The sequence below is a fragment of the Acinonyx jubatus genome, chromosome D4 (assembly GCF_027475565.1).
Source record: "Acinonyx jubatus isolate Ajub_Pintada_27869175 chromosome D4, VMU_Ajub_asm_v1.0, whole genome shotgun sequence".
NCBI lineage: Eukaryota > Metazoa > Chordata > Mammalia > Carnivora > Felidae > Acinonyx > Acinonyx jubatus.
This window is the reverse complement of record NC_069391.1, coordinates 33,934,912-33,954,094: the sequence shown is the minus strand read 5'-3', so window position 1 is coordinate 33,954,094 and position 19,183 is coordinate 33,934,912. Positions and strand designations below refer to the sequence as shown.

The 19,183-nt window shown below is 39.8% G+C and overlaps 1 protein-coding gene across 4 annotated transcripts in view; it reads left to right on the top strand.

Annotated features, from left to right (window-relative positions):
• The window catches only part of TDRD7 (tudor domain containing 7), a 76,271-nt gene extending 57,425 nt beyond the window's left edge, over positions 1–18,846 (top strand). For 3 of the 4 annotated variants that reach the window (XM_027039492.2, XM_027039497.2, XM_027039494.2), the window contains 7 exons: positions 56–190; positions 1,956–2,042; positions 7,942–8,076; positions 8,589–8,699; positions 10,505–11,007; positions 15,141–15,301; positions 18,379–18,846. In XM_027039492.2, the coding sequence (XP_026895293.1) occupies positions 56–190; positions 1,956–2,042; positions 7,942–8,076; positions 8,589–8,699; positions 10,505–11,007; positions 15,141–15,301; positions 18,379–18,599 (1,353 nt within the window). In that variant the 3' untranslated portion in view covers positions 18,600–18,846. The remainder of the gene's footprint in view (positions 1–55; positions 191–1,955; positions 2,043–7,941; positions 8,077–8,588; positions 8,700–10,504; positions 11,008–15,140; positions 15,302–18,378) is intronic. The other variant, XM_027039493.2, reaches the window with a different exon arrangement.
• The last annotated feature ends 337 nt before the right edge of the window (positions 18,847–19,183 follow it).

Genomic DNA, 19,183 nt, shown 5'->3' with positions numbered 1-19,183 from the left:
GTAGGTAAGAGCTGTGCTCTAGTCTCAAGCTTCCTTGGTGTGTCCTTTGTTCCAGATTGATGCTATGTACACAAATGTCAGAGTGACTAATATTTGCTCTGATGGCACACTCTACTGCCAGGTGCCTTGTAAAGGTCTGAACAAGCTCAACGACCTTCTGCATAAGATAGAGGACTACTTCCATTGTAAGGTACGGCAGAGCGACATCCACCTCGAAAATTCTCAGTTCCAAACAAGAATGGTCACCAAATGGTATAAGTGTAGTTTTTGAACAATTCGAGGTAGAAGCTGTAGAATGGTAGGTAAGAGTCCTGGACTGCAGAACTTAAAAAACAAAAAACTACTGGTTTCTGCATTACAAAATGAGGATAATAACAGTGTATATAATATCCATAGGATTGTTGTGAGGAGTAGCAGCCAAACTGCTTAGCACAGCACCTGGCACAGAGTAAGGGCCCAGCGACTGGCAGGTTTGTTATTGCCAAGGCACAGTTGATGATGCTACAGTGCGGCCGCTGTGACTTTGTGTGCTAGAGCCAGCTGACTCCCCTGCCTCGGGCAAAGACAAAACCATGGAATCTAGGAGGAGAAGAAAACTTCTAAAGCATCACTCCCCAAGCTCTTTATGGTCCATGAGAACCTACTGCCTTGGTAAATGTGGTTCTGTGTTTAAATTTATTAATAAGCTCCTTACCCTTTGATTCTAGTATTATTTTCTAAACCAGGATCTGAGGAGGTTTTGTTTTAAAGTTCTAAGGTGATGTTCTTACCTCTCTTAGGGCGTTACAATTGTAATCCAGAATATGCTTGGTTTTGAGTGATTAAATCCTAATGCCATGTGGGTCCTGACCCTCTTGCCCTTAGAAGTGAACCCTTCCCTCCAACCTCCCAAGCACACCAAAGTGCCTCGGGGCTTCATTTGCAACATTGTAGTTTTGCTGTTTGGGTATTCGTTTGCCTTACACAGTGTAGGCTTCTTGAGGGCAGAGACAGAGCCTTGGCAGGTACTGGTAAGGACCTAATTCATTTAGGTACTACAGTATCTAATCAAGTATCCTACATAGAATAGGTATTCTAAAATATTTGTGCTGAATCGGGTTAGACTTGTATTCAGACTACAGCCTAGAACTGAGGCATCAGATCTGTAGCTTTGTCTCTTTCTGTATTACAGATGTCTTAGCTGTATCTCAGGGTCATTGCTTAAGTTTGGTTTGCTAATCTATCTTGGAGAAATCTAAGACATCTAGAGAAGCTGACTCCAGTGACTCATTTGCATGCATGTGCTTATTATTCATGGTGGTGAAAAGTCCTCTCGATAGTCCCCAGTGCACTGGTAACCCAAATGGAGACACTGCCTTTGGGGAGAGTACAAACATTCACCCTGAATGGAGGAGACCGTGACAGGTCCTCAGCTCTAAGCTACAGCAAAGGGGAGGATGAAGAGGCCTATGGTCGTGATTTGTTGCCATTTCACTGGCACTGACACCCATATTTGTGTTGATAACACTTGTTTTGGAAGTAAAAATCTCGTCTTTGAATCTAAATGTTAAAAGTTGGCAGGAAGAGGCCTTCTGGACAGCTAACCCAACCTCACTTTCATCCAGGCTCTTCTCCTCCTTTTTGGCAGATTCATCCTCCCTCTTCATGTTTAACTGATGGCACTCGTGCCTGGATGCATCATACTGACCTGCACACTTATGTTTGTAGACATTTTAACAGGTCTGATTTATGGGCCATGTGTGAGGAGGGAGAGTAGAAGATGCCATCAGTAATGTCTGAGAAATAAGGTAGAAATCCCATCACCCTCGTACACGCACCACAGCAGACTCCTCATGGGAAGCCTGGCGAAGTGCAGGTGCCCCAGTGAGCCTGAGCCACAGTGATGTTTTTCTGGTGGTGTAGCAATACGCTCCTTGCTAAGAGTAATAAACGTGTCACGCATTTCTGTTTTGTAGCACATGACCTCCGAGTACTTCGTTTCATTACCCTTCTGTGGGAAAGTCTGCCTCTTCCACTGCAAAGGAAAATGGTTACGAGTAGAGGTAAAAATCAGTCACTTCTTTTTTAAAGCTTATTGTGAAATATTTCAGATATACAAACAAGTTTTTTTAAAAATGGAAGAAGTGCCCACATATTCATCACCACGGGAGAAATAAAACATGACCAACATGGTTGAGGCTCTATGCCTGCCTCCATTTCTTCTACTCCCACTCTGGAGGAGGGGAACTGCCCACTGCGTGTACTGTTTCTAATTCCTATGCTTTTTTATACTTTCACTGTATTTGTATTTATACGTACGAGCTTTTGCTATCTATATATTTTAATATAGAGGTAGTGGGAATACAGAAATGAAAATGTACATAGAATATTTATAGTAAAACTTAATAAAATCTAACACACAAATGCTTAAAAAATATATGTAAATGGTAAAATGTATTGATGCTTCTGAAATACGGTTTTTTATTCCTTATGCGGGAGATTCATCCATGTTGATGTATGCAGCTCTCGTTCATTTGTTTTCACTGCTGTTTGATTTAACGGTGTATGAGAGTGCCAACATTATCACTCCAGCACCCTGATCGTCGGTATTTAGATTTTTTCTAATTTTTTGTTATAAATGGAACCTCCTTTTATGAACCTTCCTGTGCACATCTCCCAGGGTACATAGAAAGGAATGGAGTTTCTGGGTAGAGAGAATGCCTGTCTTCAGTTTCGCTAGATATTGCTTCATTGTTCTCTAGAGTCACCATTCTGTTGAGGGTGTAGCCCTTTGAGAGTTCTGGCTTCTTGGCAGGGGTTTGGGGGGATGTCTCAGATCTTCCTTCCTGCCGAGGACAGCTTTGGCTTCAGTGTTTACATGCTCCTCTATTTCCAGTCTCTAATAATTATCTTATTTTCTTGCAAGCACAGTTACAAATTTGAAAAGAGGTTTGTTATATTTTATCATATATTTTCATATGTTTTTCAAAGGTGGGTTTTGGATTTTCGTTGTTGCTGTTTCTTTCCTTTTTTCTTTCTTTCTTCTATTTTTGATATCTAGTTTTCCCAGTTGCTAAAGTGTCAAACTTGGGTTTGATTTTTTTTTTTTCCTTTTTTGTCTTTGTTTCAGAGGTTCTTAATCTAGATGCAAGAGCCTCTACTTTAAGCAGTGGGGCGGGGGTTATATGACTAAGAGTTGTATGTTTAGTTATAAACTTCAAAAACATAACTCATTCAAAAGAACATGGCATTTGAATTTTAAAGTTCTGTGCTGTTTATTGGACACCTGAGTGGCTCAGTTGCTTAAGCTTCAGACTTCAGCTTAGGTCATGATCTCACGGTTTGTGGGTTCAAGCCCTGCATTGGGCTCTGTGCTGACAGGTCAGAGCCTGGAGCCTGCTTCAGATTCTGTGTCTCCCTCTCTGTCTGTCCCTCCCCCAGTCACGTTTTGTCTATCTTTCTCTCAAAAATAATATAAATAAACATTTAAAAAAATTTTAGGGGCACCTGGGTGGCTCAGTCGGTTGAGTGTCCGACTTCAGCTCAGGTCATGATCTCACAGTTTGTGGGCTCGAGCCCCACGTCGGGCTCTGTGCTGACAGCTCAGAGCCTGGCGCCTGCTTCGGATTCTGTGTCTCCCTCTCTCTCTGCTCCTCCCCTGCTCACATGCTGTCTCTCTCTCAAAAATAAATAAATTTTTTTAAAAATTAAAAATTTTAAAGTTCTGTGCTGTTTAGTGTATTACGTATAAATGCACACATATTTGAAATAATTTCAGACTTTTAGAAAGTTGTAAAAATAGTCCCAAGAGTTCCCATATGCCTTTTACCCACTGTCTCCAGTTGTTAAAGTCTTGGCATAGCCATTATCAGAACCAGCAAATCAACACTCATACAATATTATTAACTAATCTTCAGACTCTGTTGACATCCCAGATTGTCCTGCAAATATCTTCTTTCTGGTCCAGGATCCCAAGTTGTAGTTAATTGTCATGCCTTCTTAGTTTCCTCCAATCTGGCAATTGCTCTGGCTTTCTTTGTTATTCGCCTTTTGAATAGTAGCAGCATTTTGCAGACTATGTCACTGCTTGAGTTTCTTCATGTGTAGAATCAGGTTATGCGTTTTTGGCAAAATACCTTTTCATCATATGCTCAAATACTTGAGATAAATGTCTAGTATTATTTTTGTTTTACTATCAAACTGTGAGTTGTCTGCCTTGGAGGTAGCAAAAGTATTCATTCTCTTAGTGATACATGGAAAGTTAAGGAAGAAAGAATGATTAATGAGAAGCAGATCCTGTGTTTAAATGATGTGTTTGTTCCTGACATTGTAACTCATCTAAGCTTAATTTAGGGCCTATACCTTCTGAACTTACTCCATACATCCAGCCAACTCTACTCAGTGGTCATCACTCTTCCTGTTTCCTTCAAACACATCCCAAGTGGTCTGCCTTCACTTTCTATGGCACCTTCCAGCCAGTTCTCAGCCACGGCTGTTTGCTGCCTGTACTCCAACAGAGCACCAGGACCTCAGCTGCACAATCCAACTAGAGTCTTCCAGGTCTTATGTTACCAGGCCTCTTGGCTGCATCTAACAGTGTCGAAACCTGAAATACCCCTCTCACTGTAGAGAGGCTACCATGGTATCAAATCCTCCTAATTTTCCTCATGATGTTCTAATGATTGCTTCTCCTGTTTTTTACCCCAACCTCCCCCCACCCACCACACTCCACAGTGTCACTGTCAGTGCCCCCCAAGTCCTGTCCCAGCTCACTGTTCTTCTAGGCCTCTGCATCCTTCCAGGCAATGCCGTCTCATCGATTCAGTTACCATCTCTGTCTGTCCTCATGACTCCCCAGTTTGTTTTCCAGCCCTCAGTGAGCTTCAGATTTATGCAAAAGCCAGCCTAATTGTCCATCTCGCATAGTCCTCAAGCTTTGCATGTCTGAAACCAAAATTATCTTTTCCCATCCTTATCTTCCTCCTATATCTGTATTTTGGTGGTATCTCTCTTCATGCAGCCACTGAGGCTGCTTCTTAAGAGTTATCTTGGATTCCCGAATCTTCCTCAGCCCCGGTGACATTTTGCATCTTTGTCATTTCTTGCCTAGATCACTGCAATACTATGGTTCCTCTGTCTTTGCTCTGGTCTTCCTCCAGTCAAGCTCCATGCCACTAGAGTGAGTGACCCAAAACATAAATAATAGCAAGCAATAACACTTACAATGTTTAATGAGGCTTAGTATTTCCCAGACACGAAATGTTTTTTTTTTAATTTTTTAAAGTTTATTTATTTTGAGAGAGAGAGAGAGGGAGAGAGAGGGAAAGCACACGTATGAGCATGGGGAGGGGCAGAGAAAGAGAAGAGAGAGAGAGTTCTAGGCAGGCTTTGTGTGCTGTCAGCACAGACCCCAATGTGACGTGGGGCTTGATCCCTCGAATGGTGAGAACATGACCCGAGCCAAAATCAAGAGTCAGACGTTTAACCAACTGAGCCACCCAGGCGTCCTAAAATGTTGTTTTTTTTTTTATAAACATGACTGATCTGACTTAATCTTCACAAAACCCTATGATCCCATTCTTACTGATGAGGAAAGTCATTCAGCTAGAAAGTGAGAGGTGAGATTAAAACCAAATCTGTCTGATTTCAAAGCCCTCACCCAGTCTTACCACCAAAAATACATGGCCTCTTACAAAGCCAACCATCTCATTCTTCTCCTCAAGACTTGGCATTGGCTTCTTCTCATCTGCAGGGTAAATCCGGTTCTTTAAGACATAATGTCTGGCTCTCCAAGACCTTACCTTGCCTTTACCTTTCTCTCAGCATCATCTCCTGCCTTGCCCTGCCTCTCTCTTTACATCCCAGCATAACCAAAATGCTTGTAGCTTCCACACATAAGAAATATAAATGTCTTGCCCATCCTTTTCCCCCTCCGTTTGAAATGTTTGGATTAGCCCCTAACTAGGCTCCTACCAACCTGGTTTATTCCCATTCATCATGTAAGGCCCAGCTGAAATTGTGACATTTGTGAAATTTTAATTTATGAAAAAGGAAATACAAATGCCCAGTAAGTATGATTATTTCTTTTTTTTTTTTTAACATTTATTTATTTTTGAGACAGAGAGAGACAGAGCATGAACGGGGGAGGGGCAGAGAGAGAGGGAGACACAGAATCAGAAGCAGGCTCCAGGCTCTGAGCCATCAGCCCAGAGCCTGACGCGGGGCTCGAACTCACAGACCGCGAGATCATGACCTGAGCCGAAGTCGGACGCTCAACCGACTGAGCCACCCAGGCGCCCCGATTATTTCTTAAAAGAGCAAAAATTTATACAATTTAAATTGTAAAGCCAAAGGGGTTATTAGATAAGTCATAACGTATCTGCATGATACAATTATGTAATATTAAAATGTTATAGAAGACTAATGACATGAAATATTTTTGAGACACTTAGTGAAAAGTAGCCAATTAAGAAATAGTATATACAAATAATGTTCTAGTTTTTGTAAATCTAATTCTTTATAAATGTATGGATTAAAGACTACAAGGATAATTACAATCGATTATAGATTATAAGTGATTTTTTATATCATTCTTTGAAGTATCTAAATTTTCTAGTATTTAAAGGCATTTTACTAGCATAAGAAGAAAAAAGTACATTTTAAAGGAAAGTATCAATTTTAGGTATTCCCTCCTCCTGAAAGCTTGCCCTAACATCTGCTTCCTGGCTGGGTCAGGTACCCATTCTCTATGTTCTCATAGTACCTCATGCATAACTCTATTATTGCCCTACTACCTTATATCCTAATTATTTATTTGTGTCATCATCTCTTGTGAGACTAGGAGCTCTTTGAGATGGGGGAGTATATGTCTCTACCCAGTTATGCCTGGCCATAATAAGCATTCAGTATATACCAACCATGCCAACATATTTTGAATAAAAGACATTTTAGGATATTGTTGTAATTCTGTTTGTGTCTATCATAATCTTAAGAGATTAAAGAATTATGCTGTTATATTAATAAAGCATTTACTGGGGCCACAGAAAAAGGCTTTACTTTTGGTATATCTGACTTCCATGCCAAGAGAAGTCCAGTTCTTAACAGTCACCATACTGAAAGCACCGCCCTTCACGAGGTGGCAGTGAGAGCAGTTGTAGGCACGAAGTCCCTGCCCAGATAACCATCGTGACGGGGCTATCTTTGGCTAAGGTTAACTATATTCAGTGACGGCAGATATCACAATGGCTTATTAAGGGAACTTTCAGCATTTAAAGGTGCACCCAGAATCTTAGTATCGTGATGTTGCCATTTGATCACAGGTAATTATTACTTTGACCCTGTATGTAATTTTCCCATTTTTGAATTATTAATTTGGCTTATTTTACCTTTATGACTTTTTGAGTTTCAATGTTTTAGTTAGGACAAATGCTAAAAATTATCATTGGGCTTTCTGACAAAGCTATAAAATGCCACAATAGGTTATGATTTAAAAAGACATAGTATTTACCTACTACAAGAAATTTTCTGTGTCTGAATTCTTTGTATTCTTTATTTCTTCATTGCTGAGACACAATGGGTTTTTTCCCTCACATTTTAATATTTTGGAGAACAGACGGCATCTTTAATCAACAGTATATATTGATGTTTCAAATTGTTTTATAAATCAGTAGTGTCCTAGAGCTGAAAGCATAGTAAACATTACCTATTTGATTTTATTGATTATTATTAGTTTGGTGATTACTATTGATTAAATGATTTAACAACTAGATGTTGACATCAGTTCTGCTCTAAAAGAATACCTATTGTAAATAGGTACATTTTTAAAATAAGAAAACTTCATTAACACTGATAGTTTTTGTTGATTTTCATATGCATTTTAGAGTTATACAAAATATAATCGCACAGAAGTGTTTTGGCCTTTTGAATGTGCTAATAAATTAGCCAACACTTGTCTCATTGCAGATCACAAACGTTCATAGCAGTCGAGCTCTTGATGTTCAATTCCTGGATTCTGGTACTGTGACATCCGTAAAAGTGTCCGAACTCAGGGAAATTCCCCCTCGGTTTCTACAAGAAATAATTGTGATACCACCTCAGGTACTATATGTTACAAGCCTGAGAGATTTTATGGAAGAGATTTGGATGTATTTGTAATCATGTTGTGAGATGCCCTCTCAGTTTTGATCTTGATAATGAGCAAAAGAAGTCCAAGTTTGTAACAAAATTGGAAATGGTCCAAATGTAATTGTTCACTGTTTTTCACAACTTTGTGACTTGATGCACATAAGTCTCTCTGATTCCATTTCACTGTCTGTACAATGAGGTCACAACACTGGCCCATCTTGCAGAGGTATCGTAGGATAAGTATGTGAACTGCCTGGTATAAGCCCTGCTCAAATAGGAGTAAAGACAATAGAGGCGATATAAATAGAGCCAGCAACATAGCGCATGCTCCAGCTCCAGAGCTCTGATTGTCATTGTTAGCTATTGCTGTTGCTTGCTTTCTATCTTGGCAACATGCCTGACTTATAGGAAAATAACATTGACATTACTTATAAGTACCTATTTTAAGATGGTGTGTTTGCTTTTCCATCATGTTTTCTTTCCAGGCTATAAAGTGCTGCTTAGCAGATCTTCCACAGTCTATTGGCATGTGGACACCAGATGCTGTGCTTTGGTTAAGAGATTCTGTTTTGAATTGCTCGGACTGTAGCATTAAGGTTAGTTATCTTGATGCATTTGGAAAGGGAGCTGTCAGCCAGAAGGGCTCATTTGTTTTTTTGTGAAATAATTTTGTCTTACCATAAATTGATGCTTTCATATGTGACACATTTTGGTATTTAAGAGGTTGGTTACATGTATGATAAGATATTTCATGGTTTGATTTTTATTTAAGAATTTATCCTGTATCTCCAGTATTATTTTTAAGCCCTTTATATAATTTTTCCAGTATTAATAAGGTAGCAGAGATAGTTCTCTGCTTCTGTTTTGCTCCATGATAAGGAATTAAATTCCCAACAGAGGGACCATATATCTCTTGATAAACGTTTGTAAAGGTCATTCAAATAAGGTCATTCTTTTTTTTTCAAAAGTATGATAGATTACAAGCAAATAATTTGATCATAATCTTGTTTTCTGCCTGTTAAAAGTTTAAACTGTTTTATTTCACTAGCTCCTATTTTTTTGTACTTTTGCATCTTTGTATCAAAAACATTATTTTTATTTCCAAGTATAAAAACATAAGATATTTTTGTTTTAACTAATGAACAATGCTATTTTCTATAAGCATTAAACAGTGAAATGTCCTTGAGAAATATCTGCATGAAAATCTCCAAATTATTCTGGTTCACAGGGATTTTCCTATGTTTATACAATTACACACTTACTTACCATTTTATATTCTTCAATTGCCGTATGATAAATGAATATTGTTTTACCAACTATGTTTTAAGCTCTTAAAGCCAGAGTATTGGGTACTCAATAAAAATATTTTTTAATGGTTGATCTTTGAAATGGTACTTCTGTATCATAAATAGCAAAATAAATTAGCAGTCATTCATTCATTAGCACTTTGGAATGTTAATTAATTTAAATAGATCCATCTTGCTAGGAAAAATATTTTTAAGCAAATTACTGTAGATGGATTGCCCTGTCTCCCTGTCTGAGACCTCTGTTCCTGCCTTTCTTTCGCGGCCCTTTTTGATAAGAGATCAGTGTGGCTGGAAGTGTCTCATTTTTGTCCTTCCCAGGGTAAACCGGAGGAGCTGGTAAGAATTACCAGGCAGCCAGCCCTTTGGGACACACAGCTGTCCAGTCCCAGGTGTCAGTGTGTGGCATTCCCATATAACACTCATCCCTCTGGCAGAAAGAGGTAGAAAGGTAGCCAAAGGTCTCCTGGACAGAAGGGGCAAAGCTGTGGTTTTGACCTGTTCAGTGGAACTTTTTCCTTTTTCTCCCCAGGTTCCTCCCATGTAACTGGGGAAGGGATAAAGGGTGAGGGTAGATACTATGACCAAACAAGGCATTTAGGCCAAGGTCCCCAAGGGTATGGTGAATGTCAAAGCTTTCTCCTTCACTTCCCAGTGTGGGTGCACCAGCATAGGTAGAATGCATATGGAACACTTTTGCCATTTTTGTGATTATTTTTTATTTTTGAAGCTGGGAGATGAGCCCTTGAGGGTGCATCATACTGTTCCTTTTACTTTGAGTGTTCTTAAATGTCATCAATAAAAAGAGTTTTTACCAATGGTATGCGGACTCCATGTCAGTGATAATGACCTCTAGTGAGTTTTAAGGTATCCTCAGTTTTTAGAGGCTAATAAAGTTTTCATTTCCATAAGCCAGCTGCTGGCGTCTTGGACTTAAGAGCCTATTCACTGCTGTGGCTGTGATAGATCATTTATCTTACCTTAAATAAAATGAATTTTAGCAAGTTGGGTTCCTTGTAAAATACTGTGTTTTCATATTTAAGGTTAATATTATGGTGAACTGGGATTCCTTGAAATGCCTTGTGTGTTTTACATAGGTTACAAAAGTGGACGAAACCAGAGGGATCTCACACATTTATTTATTCACCCCTAAGAACTTCCCTGATCCTCACCACAGTATTAATCGCCAGATTACAAATGCAGACTTGTGGAAGCATCAGAAGGATGTGTTTTTGAGTGCCATATCCAGTGGAGCTAGCTCTCCCCACAGCAAAGGCGGTGGCACCCCCATTCCAGGCACCTCTGGAGAGAATCTGAGAAAGAGCCTGACAGACGTCATCAAGAAGTCCGTGGTGGACCACACCGGCTCTTTCTCCACAGAAGAACTCCCCCCTCCCGTCCACTTGTCGAAGCCTGGGGAGCACATGGATGTGTACGTGCCTGTGGCCTGTCACCCGGGCTACTTCGTCATCCAGCCATGGCAAGAGATACATAAGCTGGAAGTTCTGATGGAGGAGATGATTCTGTATTACAGTGTGTCTGAGGAGCGCCACGTAGCTGTGGAAAAAGACCAAGTGTATGCTGCCAAAGTGGAAAACAAGTAGGTCCTTGGACAGAGCGTGTGATCCGACTACGAAAAATGTGTGGAGTGATACCAAGAGTCCTTAATCTCTGCAGGGGGACTTTGAACTGCACTTAGGGAAATTTTGAATGTGAAGCGAGACTAATGAATTGTGCAGTCTTTTAGTATTTGACATGATGTCATTTATCTAAAAATCTAGTCACCATATATTAAATTCCTGTTAAATATCTAAAACGAAGGTTTAAATGTTTTTGTTTTTCTATTAGACAAAACGTTGTTGTTTCTTTAGGAAATAATGGCTTTTTGGTTGAATAACTTTTAAATTTTAAAAACAAATACTTATTGTAGAAGATTTAGAAAAATACAAAAATATATAAGAAAATCCTCCAACCGGACAGAACCCTTGTTAACCTATTCATGTATTTCTTCTCATTCGTTTCTACATATATTCATACAGTTGGTGTAGTATTGTTATTAAATACAATTCCACACCTACTTTTTTCACCTCACATAATCCTGTGAACATTTTTCCATGTGATAAAATTTCTTCATAAACATTTTTTAAGGCTGAATAATAGTCCATCACATCATATAGAGAAGTCATAATTTACTTATCATTCTCTCTTGTTATGTAGTTTTTTCTCCCAGATTTTTCACTATTCTAGATACTATTGAACATAAATCTCTGTTCACATCTCTGAGTATTTCTGAGATAGATTCCCAGAAGAAAAATTACTTGTTTAAGGATTAGAAGGTTCTTGAGGTAGGTTGTCACTTGCTGCTGGAGAGCCGTGCCACCTTCTGTATGGTGCAGCAATGCACGGTGAACTTCTCCAGCCGGGACTCACTGGTGCAGCACTTTGGTCTGTTTTTTCACATTTCCCATTTGGATCACATCCTCCTTCCCTGAAGCCCTCCAATATGTTCTGGTTCCAACCCAGTGAATCCCTAGTACGCCACCCCACACAGTACAAGGTCACAAAAGCCCTGGAAAAAGGAACAACTTAGCCCCGTCCCGTCTCCTTTGCCAGCTTTCTTAGGGGAACTGACCAAGCTTATTTGATGATGACAAACACAAAGAACTGTTCTCCCACAACAACAACAACAACAACAACAACACACACACACACACACACACACACACACACACCCCAGAACTCAGTTTAAAAGGTCAAACTGCTTATTTTATTATTTTTTTAATAAAATGCTTTGGTTCGTTCTCAAGATATCAAGCATAGACATTTGTGAAAACTTTATTATTCCCATAAGAGAAAAAAACCAATTTTTAATTCTTAAGAGTGAAAAGTATCATAGCTCTCATTTTAAAAAGGATTCAGCTTGTATGTCACAAGCTTTTCACTTTCAAAAAACCATTTTTACTATGTCATGTTATTTACAACTGTAAGCATGCATGGGTTTAATTCCACACAGGAACATCATTTGCCTACGTGAGAACTCTTCGCAGAATAATTTAATCACAGTTAAAACAAAACCAGTGTTAACTATTAATCTGAGGGGCAGATTGATGGTGATTAGCTGTGGGGAGATCCTACTTGAGGGCAAGAGTTTTGTGGGGCAGGAGAACCCAAACCGGAGCCCTTCAGTGTGGTGTTTGAGACTCGGCCCTCCCCCAACATGGGTCCAACAGTCCTGTTCTGGGGCTGGGACTTTCACCAGCTAATTTTTTTCTAGATAATCAAGGATGTCTCATATATATAAGAACAGATTGTCCAATATTTTCTTAAACTTCATGAACTGAATCAGTGTAAAGTGTTTAGAGTTTCTATCTTGCCTGTATCACAGGACTATTCACTAAAAACCCTGGTCCCAACTCTGATGAATTAAGACTTAGGAATTTTCAGATACACTGTTGATTGCAGCCGTTTCCAAATCCACGTTGGCTAAGAATAACCTGGGAACTTACTAAAAATGCAGATTCTCCTTCCTCACCCCAGACATCCTGAATTAGAGTCTCTGGGAGTGGAACTTCAGAATCTGTGTTTTTCACAAACTCTCCTGATGATTCACAAGCAGCCCTGCACTGAAATCAGTGAACTAGTCCAAACAGAAACCTTTAGTTAAGCTATTAGTGTTGGAAATTAAAAGCTACCGAAGGGCATGACATGTGACATGTAAGTCTTCTGGTAGCTCTTTCCTCGCTGCTCTGTACCTTGTATTTATACACTAAAACCACCAGCATTTATACACAGACCACCAGCATTTGCCCTGTACAATTTAAAGACAGTGCTATAGGTGGAAACCAAATGATTTTTATCTCCTTTTGCACCTACACAGATTTAACAACCTGCACCAAACTGGCATTTCCACATATGAAAATTTCTCTGACATGCTTATATTTACACAGCTTATCTTCATTTTAATAATTATCATAATTATTATATAATAACGATGGCGGCTACCATTTGCCAAGCACCTATTGTGTGCCAAGTAATGTACTAGGCACTTTATATATATTATTTCTGCAAGTGAGTTAAAATTAAATACTACACATGAGATAATTGAGGCTCAGAGAGGTTTAATAGGAGCCCAAGGTGAGATAGCTGGAACATGTCCTGGGGGTGGAGTGAGGGGATGCCAACCTAAGTCTGTTGGTTCCCAAAACTCACATACTTACTGTGATATCTTTTTGCGCCTCCCTGTTGTGACTCGTGGATTATCGCTTGCTGCACTTTGGGCTTGTTTCTGCCTTCAGAAACAGGTTTCTGGAGTTTCCTCCCCAAACCCCCAATCACTAGTGTCCAAAGTTGGCCTCTTCAGAGCTTTCTTACTATAGTTTACCCCATAGCAACGGTGTGGGTTTCCTGTACCCATTCTCCACTGGTGTGATGGAAAATCCATCTAGCCTAGCCAGCTCCCAGCCCAGCAGTGTATTGCAGTGAAAGGCCTGCTGTTGCACTGGGCTTGCGGCTTATAGCTAATAAATCTGTTTCAGAGGATGGCTGAGTCCACCATCCATGGCAGAGCCTGACTCATACCTTGCAGGGGCAGAGGCTATCTCCATAGACACTTACCTTTTAGATGTTACAAACAACTTCCTTTCCTTAGTGTGATGATACTCTTCAATCACATAGTCAACACTAAAGAACTTTTTTTTTTAAGTTTATTTACTCATTTATTTAGAGAGAGAGAATCCAAAGCAAGCTCTGTGCTGTCAGCTCAGAGCCAGAGCCCAACTTAGGGCTGGATCCCATGAACCTGTGAGATCATGACCTGAATTGAAATCAAGAATTGGACACTTAACTGACTGAGCCACCCAGGCACCCGAAGACTGTAGGACTTTAATATGGTCCTTCATATCTTAACTTTGAAGTCTAAGCTTTTCTAATTGTAATGATGATGAATGTAGGCCCAGAGGAGAAAAGTATGTTCATGTGAATTTCTGACTGGCACCTTGAACTCCAGATCGGAAACCATGTTCTTCTTGCCCCCTACTCTCCTATCTTTTCCAGGCTCTTTATTCTAGGCAGTGGGTTGGACTTTGTGTTTTGTTTTATTTTGTTTTTTAATGTCCTCACTCGGCATAACTAAAATTGTCACCTTTGCATTCAAAATGTTTTGTAATCTCTTCCCACACTCTCTTCCCCATCTGGTTTTCTTTTCCATTCCTTCACACATTCTGCCTTCTAGCTCTACTGTGGTGTTTGCTCTGCTCCCAGCTGTCATGCCCTGTAGAATCTTCTGTGCTTTTTCTTCGCATGCATGTCTTCAGCCTGGCCTGGTTCCAGTTACTCCCTCTTCCCATCTTTTACATACATACCCTGTCCCAGACCTGACCTTTGTCTCCTTGTTAGAGTGGAGGGATCTCCTTGCCTTGTCCTGATCAGCCTCCATCTGTTTGATTCTGCTTAGTGGTGGTTGCTAGTTTATGTGTTGGTCTCCTGTAGTAGCTCCATGAGGCCTGTGAATGGGTGTTGAGCGAAGAAATACCACCAAGTAAGCTGGTGGCAAAACAGAGAATAGTAACCTTTGGAGTAAGAGGAAGCAATCTCTTTAAAACCTCAATGACAGTACAGTTTTATATTTTGATAAACATCTTTTGCATTAATTTTTTAATCATAAATTGTTACCCTTAAAGCATATGTCAACTTTGTGTATTTTTTTTCTTCCTTTTTAATCCAATGCACATCTAGGTGGCACAGGGTGCTTTTAAAAGGAATCCTGACCAATGGATTGGTGTCTGTGTATGAGCTGGACTACGGCAAGCACGAGCTAGTCAACATAAGAAAAGTACAGCCGTTAGTGGACATGTTCAGAAAGCTGCCATTCCAAGCAGTCACAGCTCAACTTGCAGGTAATTTCTGTGGAACTTGAACTCAAGTCACAACATGGTTTATATTGTCCTTTTGTCATGGGCACTTAGGGAGTACAGAGTCACTGGCCTATTGAGTTAACTTTTTTTTTTCCAAACAACTTCCTGACCATAATAGAAATAATTTGTAATGATCTGTCACAGCCATGCCTTTCCACTATATCTGCTGTTTCTATTTTTCCGTATTTCTCTCTGTCTGTGGTCTCACATATGGGTATATTTCTAAAGCTGTAGTCAGGACAGGTATGGTCTTGCATGCTGCTTTCTTCATTTTTAGCATTTTTTTCCTAATTACTTTTTAAGTGTTTGTTTGATGGTCTTCATAATGATTTTTTTTAATGTTTATTTATTTTTGAGAGAGAGGGACAGAGCATGAGTGGGGGAGAGGCAGGAAGAGAGGGAGACACAGAATCCAAAGCAGGCTCCAGGCTCTGGGCTGTCAGCATAGAGTCCAATGCAGGGCTCAGACTCACGAACCTCAAGACCATGACCTGAACCAAAGTTGGATGTTCAACCAACTGAGCCACCCAGGCACCCCTGTAATGATTTTTAATAGCTGCAAAAGATTTGATTTAATCATTATTTCCCTTTTGTTAAGCATTTAGGTTATTTATACTTTTATTGTAGTATTAGGAAAAAACCTGCATCTGTGTACTAGCCAAAACAAAAACAATGAAACAACATAAATGACCAATAGGAGGAGCACATTGCTCAGCTAATATTTGACAACTTATTGTATATATTATAATACAAATGCATAATGGGTTTCCACAATTATAAAACATCCTAGGTCATAGAATATGACCATTTTTATGGCCAGGTGAGTTTCCAGTTGCATTGTAATTAACAGCATGCAAGTATGTGATTTTACTACATTCATACACCCTATTGACTATTATTATTAAAATCTGAGGATGTAAATTAGCAGGTGTACAGGGACACTTCTTTAAAATACTGTCTAGGGGCGCCTGGGTGGCTCAGTCAGTTGAGCGTCCGACTTCAGCTCAGGTCACGATCTCGCGGTCCGTGAGTTCGAGCCCCGCGTCAGGCTCTGGGCTGATGGCTGAGAGCCTGGAGCCTGCTTCTGATTCTGTGTCTCCCTCTCTCTCTGCCCCTCCCCTGTTCATGCTCTGTCTCTCTCTGTCTCAAAAATAAATAAATGTTAAAAAAAATTTTTTTTTAAATAAAAAAATAAAATACTGTCCAGTTAGAGTTTTGTGACAGCAGTGCAAATGCTGGTGGCTCCTCTGTGCATCCCCCCAGTACGTAGCATGCGTACTGAGGCGAAGCTTCGCGCAAAGGTCCAGCAGCATTAGCAGAGGGTGTGGGGGCGAAAAAGGCAGGGGGATGCAGACCTCCAGCCATCTAGGACTGTCTGTGTCCTGCTCTGCTGGGATATGGAGGGTCGTGACCACATGGTGCCACCCATTCAGCACAGTAGCAGAAGTGATCTCAGAAACGAAAGGAAGTGTGTATATATATTTTTCTTTTAATTTTTGACCAGCTTTTGTTGGAGATATCTATATCTATATATACCGTTATTTTGAGGTATTTTTCAGTTTCTTTCTTTGTGTCTCCTGCTAGATTTCACAGGAAACTCCCATGATAGTTAGATATGAACCAAAAACAGCATTTTGCAGACGAGCATGTCTACCACTGATCTGCTTTGAACTCAGACCTCTAAATGGTTTCTTCAGATTTAATGATTGCATTTTTTTTTAATTTTCACTTTTGGATGTTCAGGTCTTGCTAACATAAGCATGACAGTCAAACTCTCCAGAGAGGGAGTCTCTGTGAGGAACAAGTGCATGGCACCATCATCCCCATCGCCAGCACCTTGGCTGATAGTCACTGGTGCTTACTATGGGCAAAGGTCTCCACCAGCCACTCCATTTCACTGACTTTTCCCACACACTAGGAGGGTTAGGTACTGTTAACTATTGCTGTTAAAGGTCGGGAAACAGCAGGTTGGGGACTACTCTAGGCTTCTCTTGTTCTCAGAGAACTTAGCCTACCTCACTATATGGATAGCAGGTCTGTTAAATGATGTGTGAAACTCCCAGATCTCCATCACTACAGGGCACTGTGTATAGTTTCTCGAATCTAGTATATGTGCACTTAATTCATGTTAGTTTACTAGTATTTTCTGAAAAACACATACTCTCTCAATTTCATTTTAAAACCTAATTTCGAATTCTCTAACTTGAGCCCTCAAAAGTCATAGGGACTTTAGAAATACATGGGATTTACAATTCATCTGGTCCAACCAGTTTATTTTCTGACAGACTGAGATCTGAGAGACCAGATGATTTGCCCAAATCCCATACCACTTGACAGAGGAAGAGCTGGGAATGGTAATTAGGTCTCTAGACTTTCAATCCAGTGCTTTTGCCATGGTATTATATATAATTTTTAAAAATCAGTATACTCTATATTAATTCTCTTTCTCCTTCTCCTCATCCTTCACTACATCTGGTTCATCAGGAAAAAAAATCTGTAAATAAGAGATGTATCACTGATGTCATTGATATTTTATTTTATTTGAGTGCAGTTGACAACAGTGTTACAGATACTGTTGATATTTTAGTCCCCTTGGGTATCCCCATTATCCATTTAAATCTGCCTATACTTTATATAGGGAAATGGGCAGTAGTTATTATAACTTCACTTTTTTTTTTAGATTAAAAAAATTTATTTAAGTAATGTCTACACCCCAAGGGGGGCTCAAACTCATGACCCTGAAGTCACACACTCTTCTGACTAAGCCAGCCAGGTGCCCCTATAACTTCATTTTATAACACAGCAGTAAATCTCCATGAAACTTGTGTCTGTAGGTGAAGGTTTACAGAAATAACCCCATTCACAATAGGAGAACTATGATAAGCTGGACTGTTTTAAGATTGGTGGGTAACTCTTTGGTTTGGTTTGTTAATTAGGCAAGTCTAACCTGGTACGTTTCAGCTACTTTGGAACTAACAGTTTTCCATTATTATGGATCAAAGAAGGGTGCATCCGACGCTCACTGATCCTTGTACTCCTTGTCTTTCTCTTTCTCGTAGGGGTGAAGTGCAACCAGTGGTCTGAGGAGGCTTCAATGGTATTTCGAAATCATGTGGAGAAGAAACCTCTGGTGGCACTGGTTCAGACAGTTATAGAAAACGCCAACCCTTGGGACCGGAAAGTAGTGGTCTATTTAGTGGACACATCATTGCCAGACACAGATATCTGGATTCATGATTTTATGTCAGAGTATCTGGTAGAGCTTTCAAAAGTTAATTAATCACTGCTTCTGAGACCTTAACAACTAATTCAGATTTTTTTTAGCAATAACAAAATGTAGTAGGCTTAAAAAAAAGAAATCTTATCTCTGCTACAGGGCTCTGACTGCTGTGGGGATTGAAAAGAATATGCTTCTGTTTGATGAAAGATATTTAACAAGTTTTGTTTTAACAGAGTTGACTTTTCAAAGAAAATTGCACTTGAATTATTACTATAATATTAGAATAAAATGTTTATCACTATAAAAACTGACTACCTTATAATTTCTAGGCTTTATGATCATAAGATGAAGGATTTCCCTTTCTATTCATGTCTTCTTTATGGTGCTGGGTTCCTTTATAGTTAGATTGTGAGAAGTTATGACTTAACCCTGGCGTAGTGGTCTATCCCAAAGCCAATTGTGTGAGGATGATCTTGAGTCTTTAGCACATTAGCATTGCTAGTGGTGCTGTAGAGAAGCAACCCAGATGAACCTCAAAGCGTATTCCTCACCCCAAGTCTTGAGTGGCATATCACTACCCAGAGTGTCTACACCTTCCACAGTCTCCCTACCCAGCCTCATTGTCCATGGCTCCTCAACCAGCC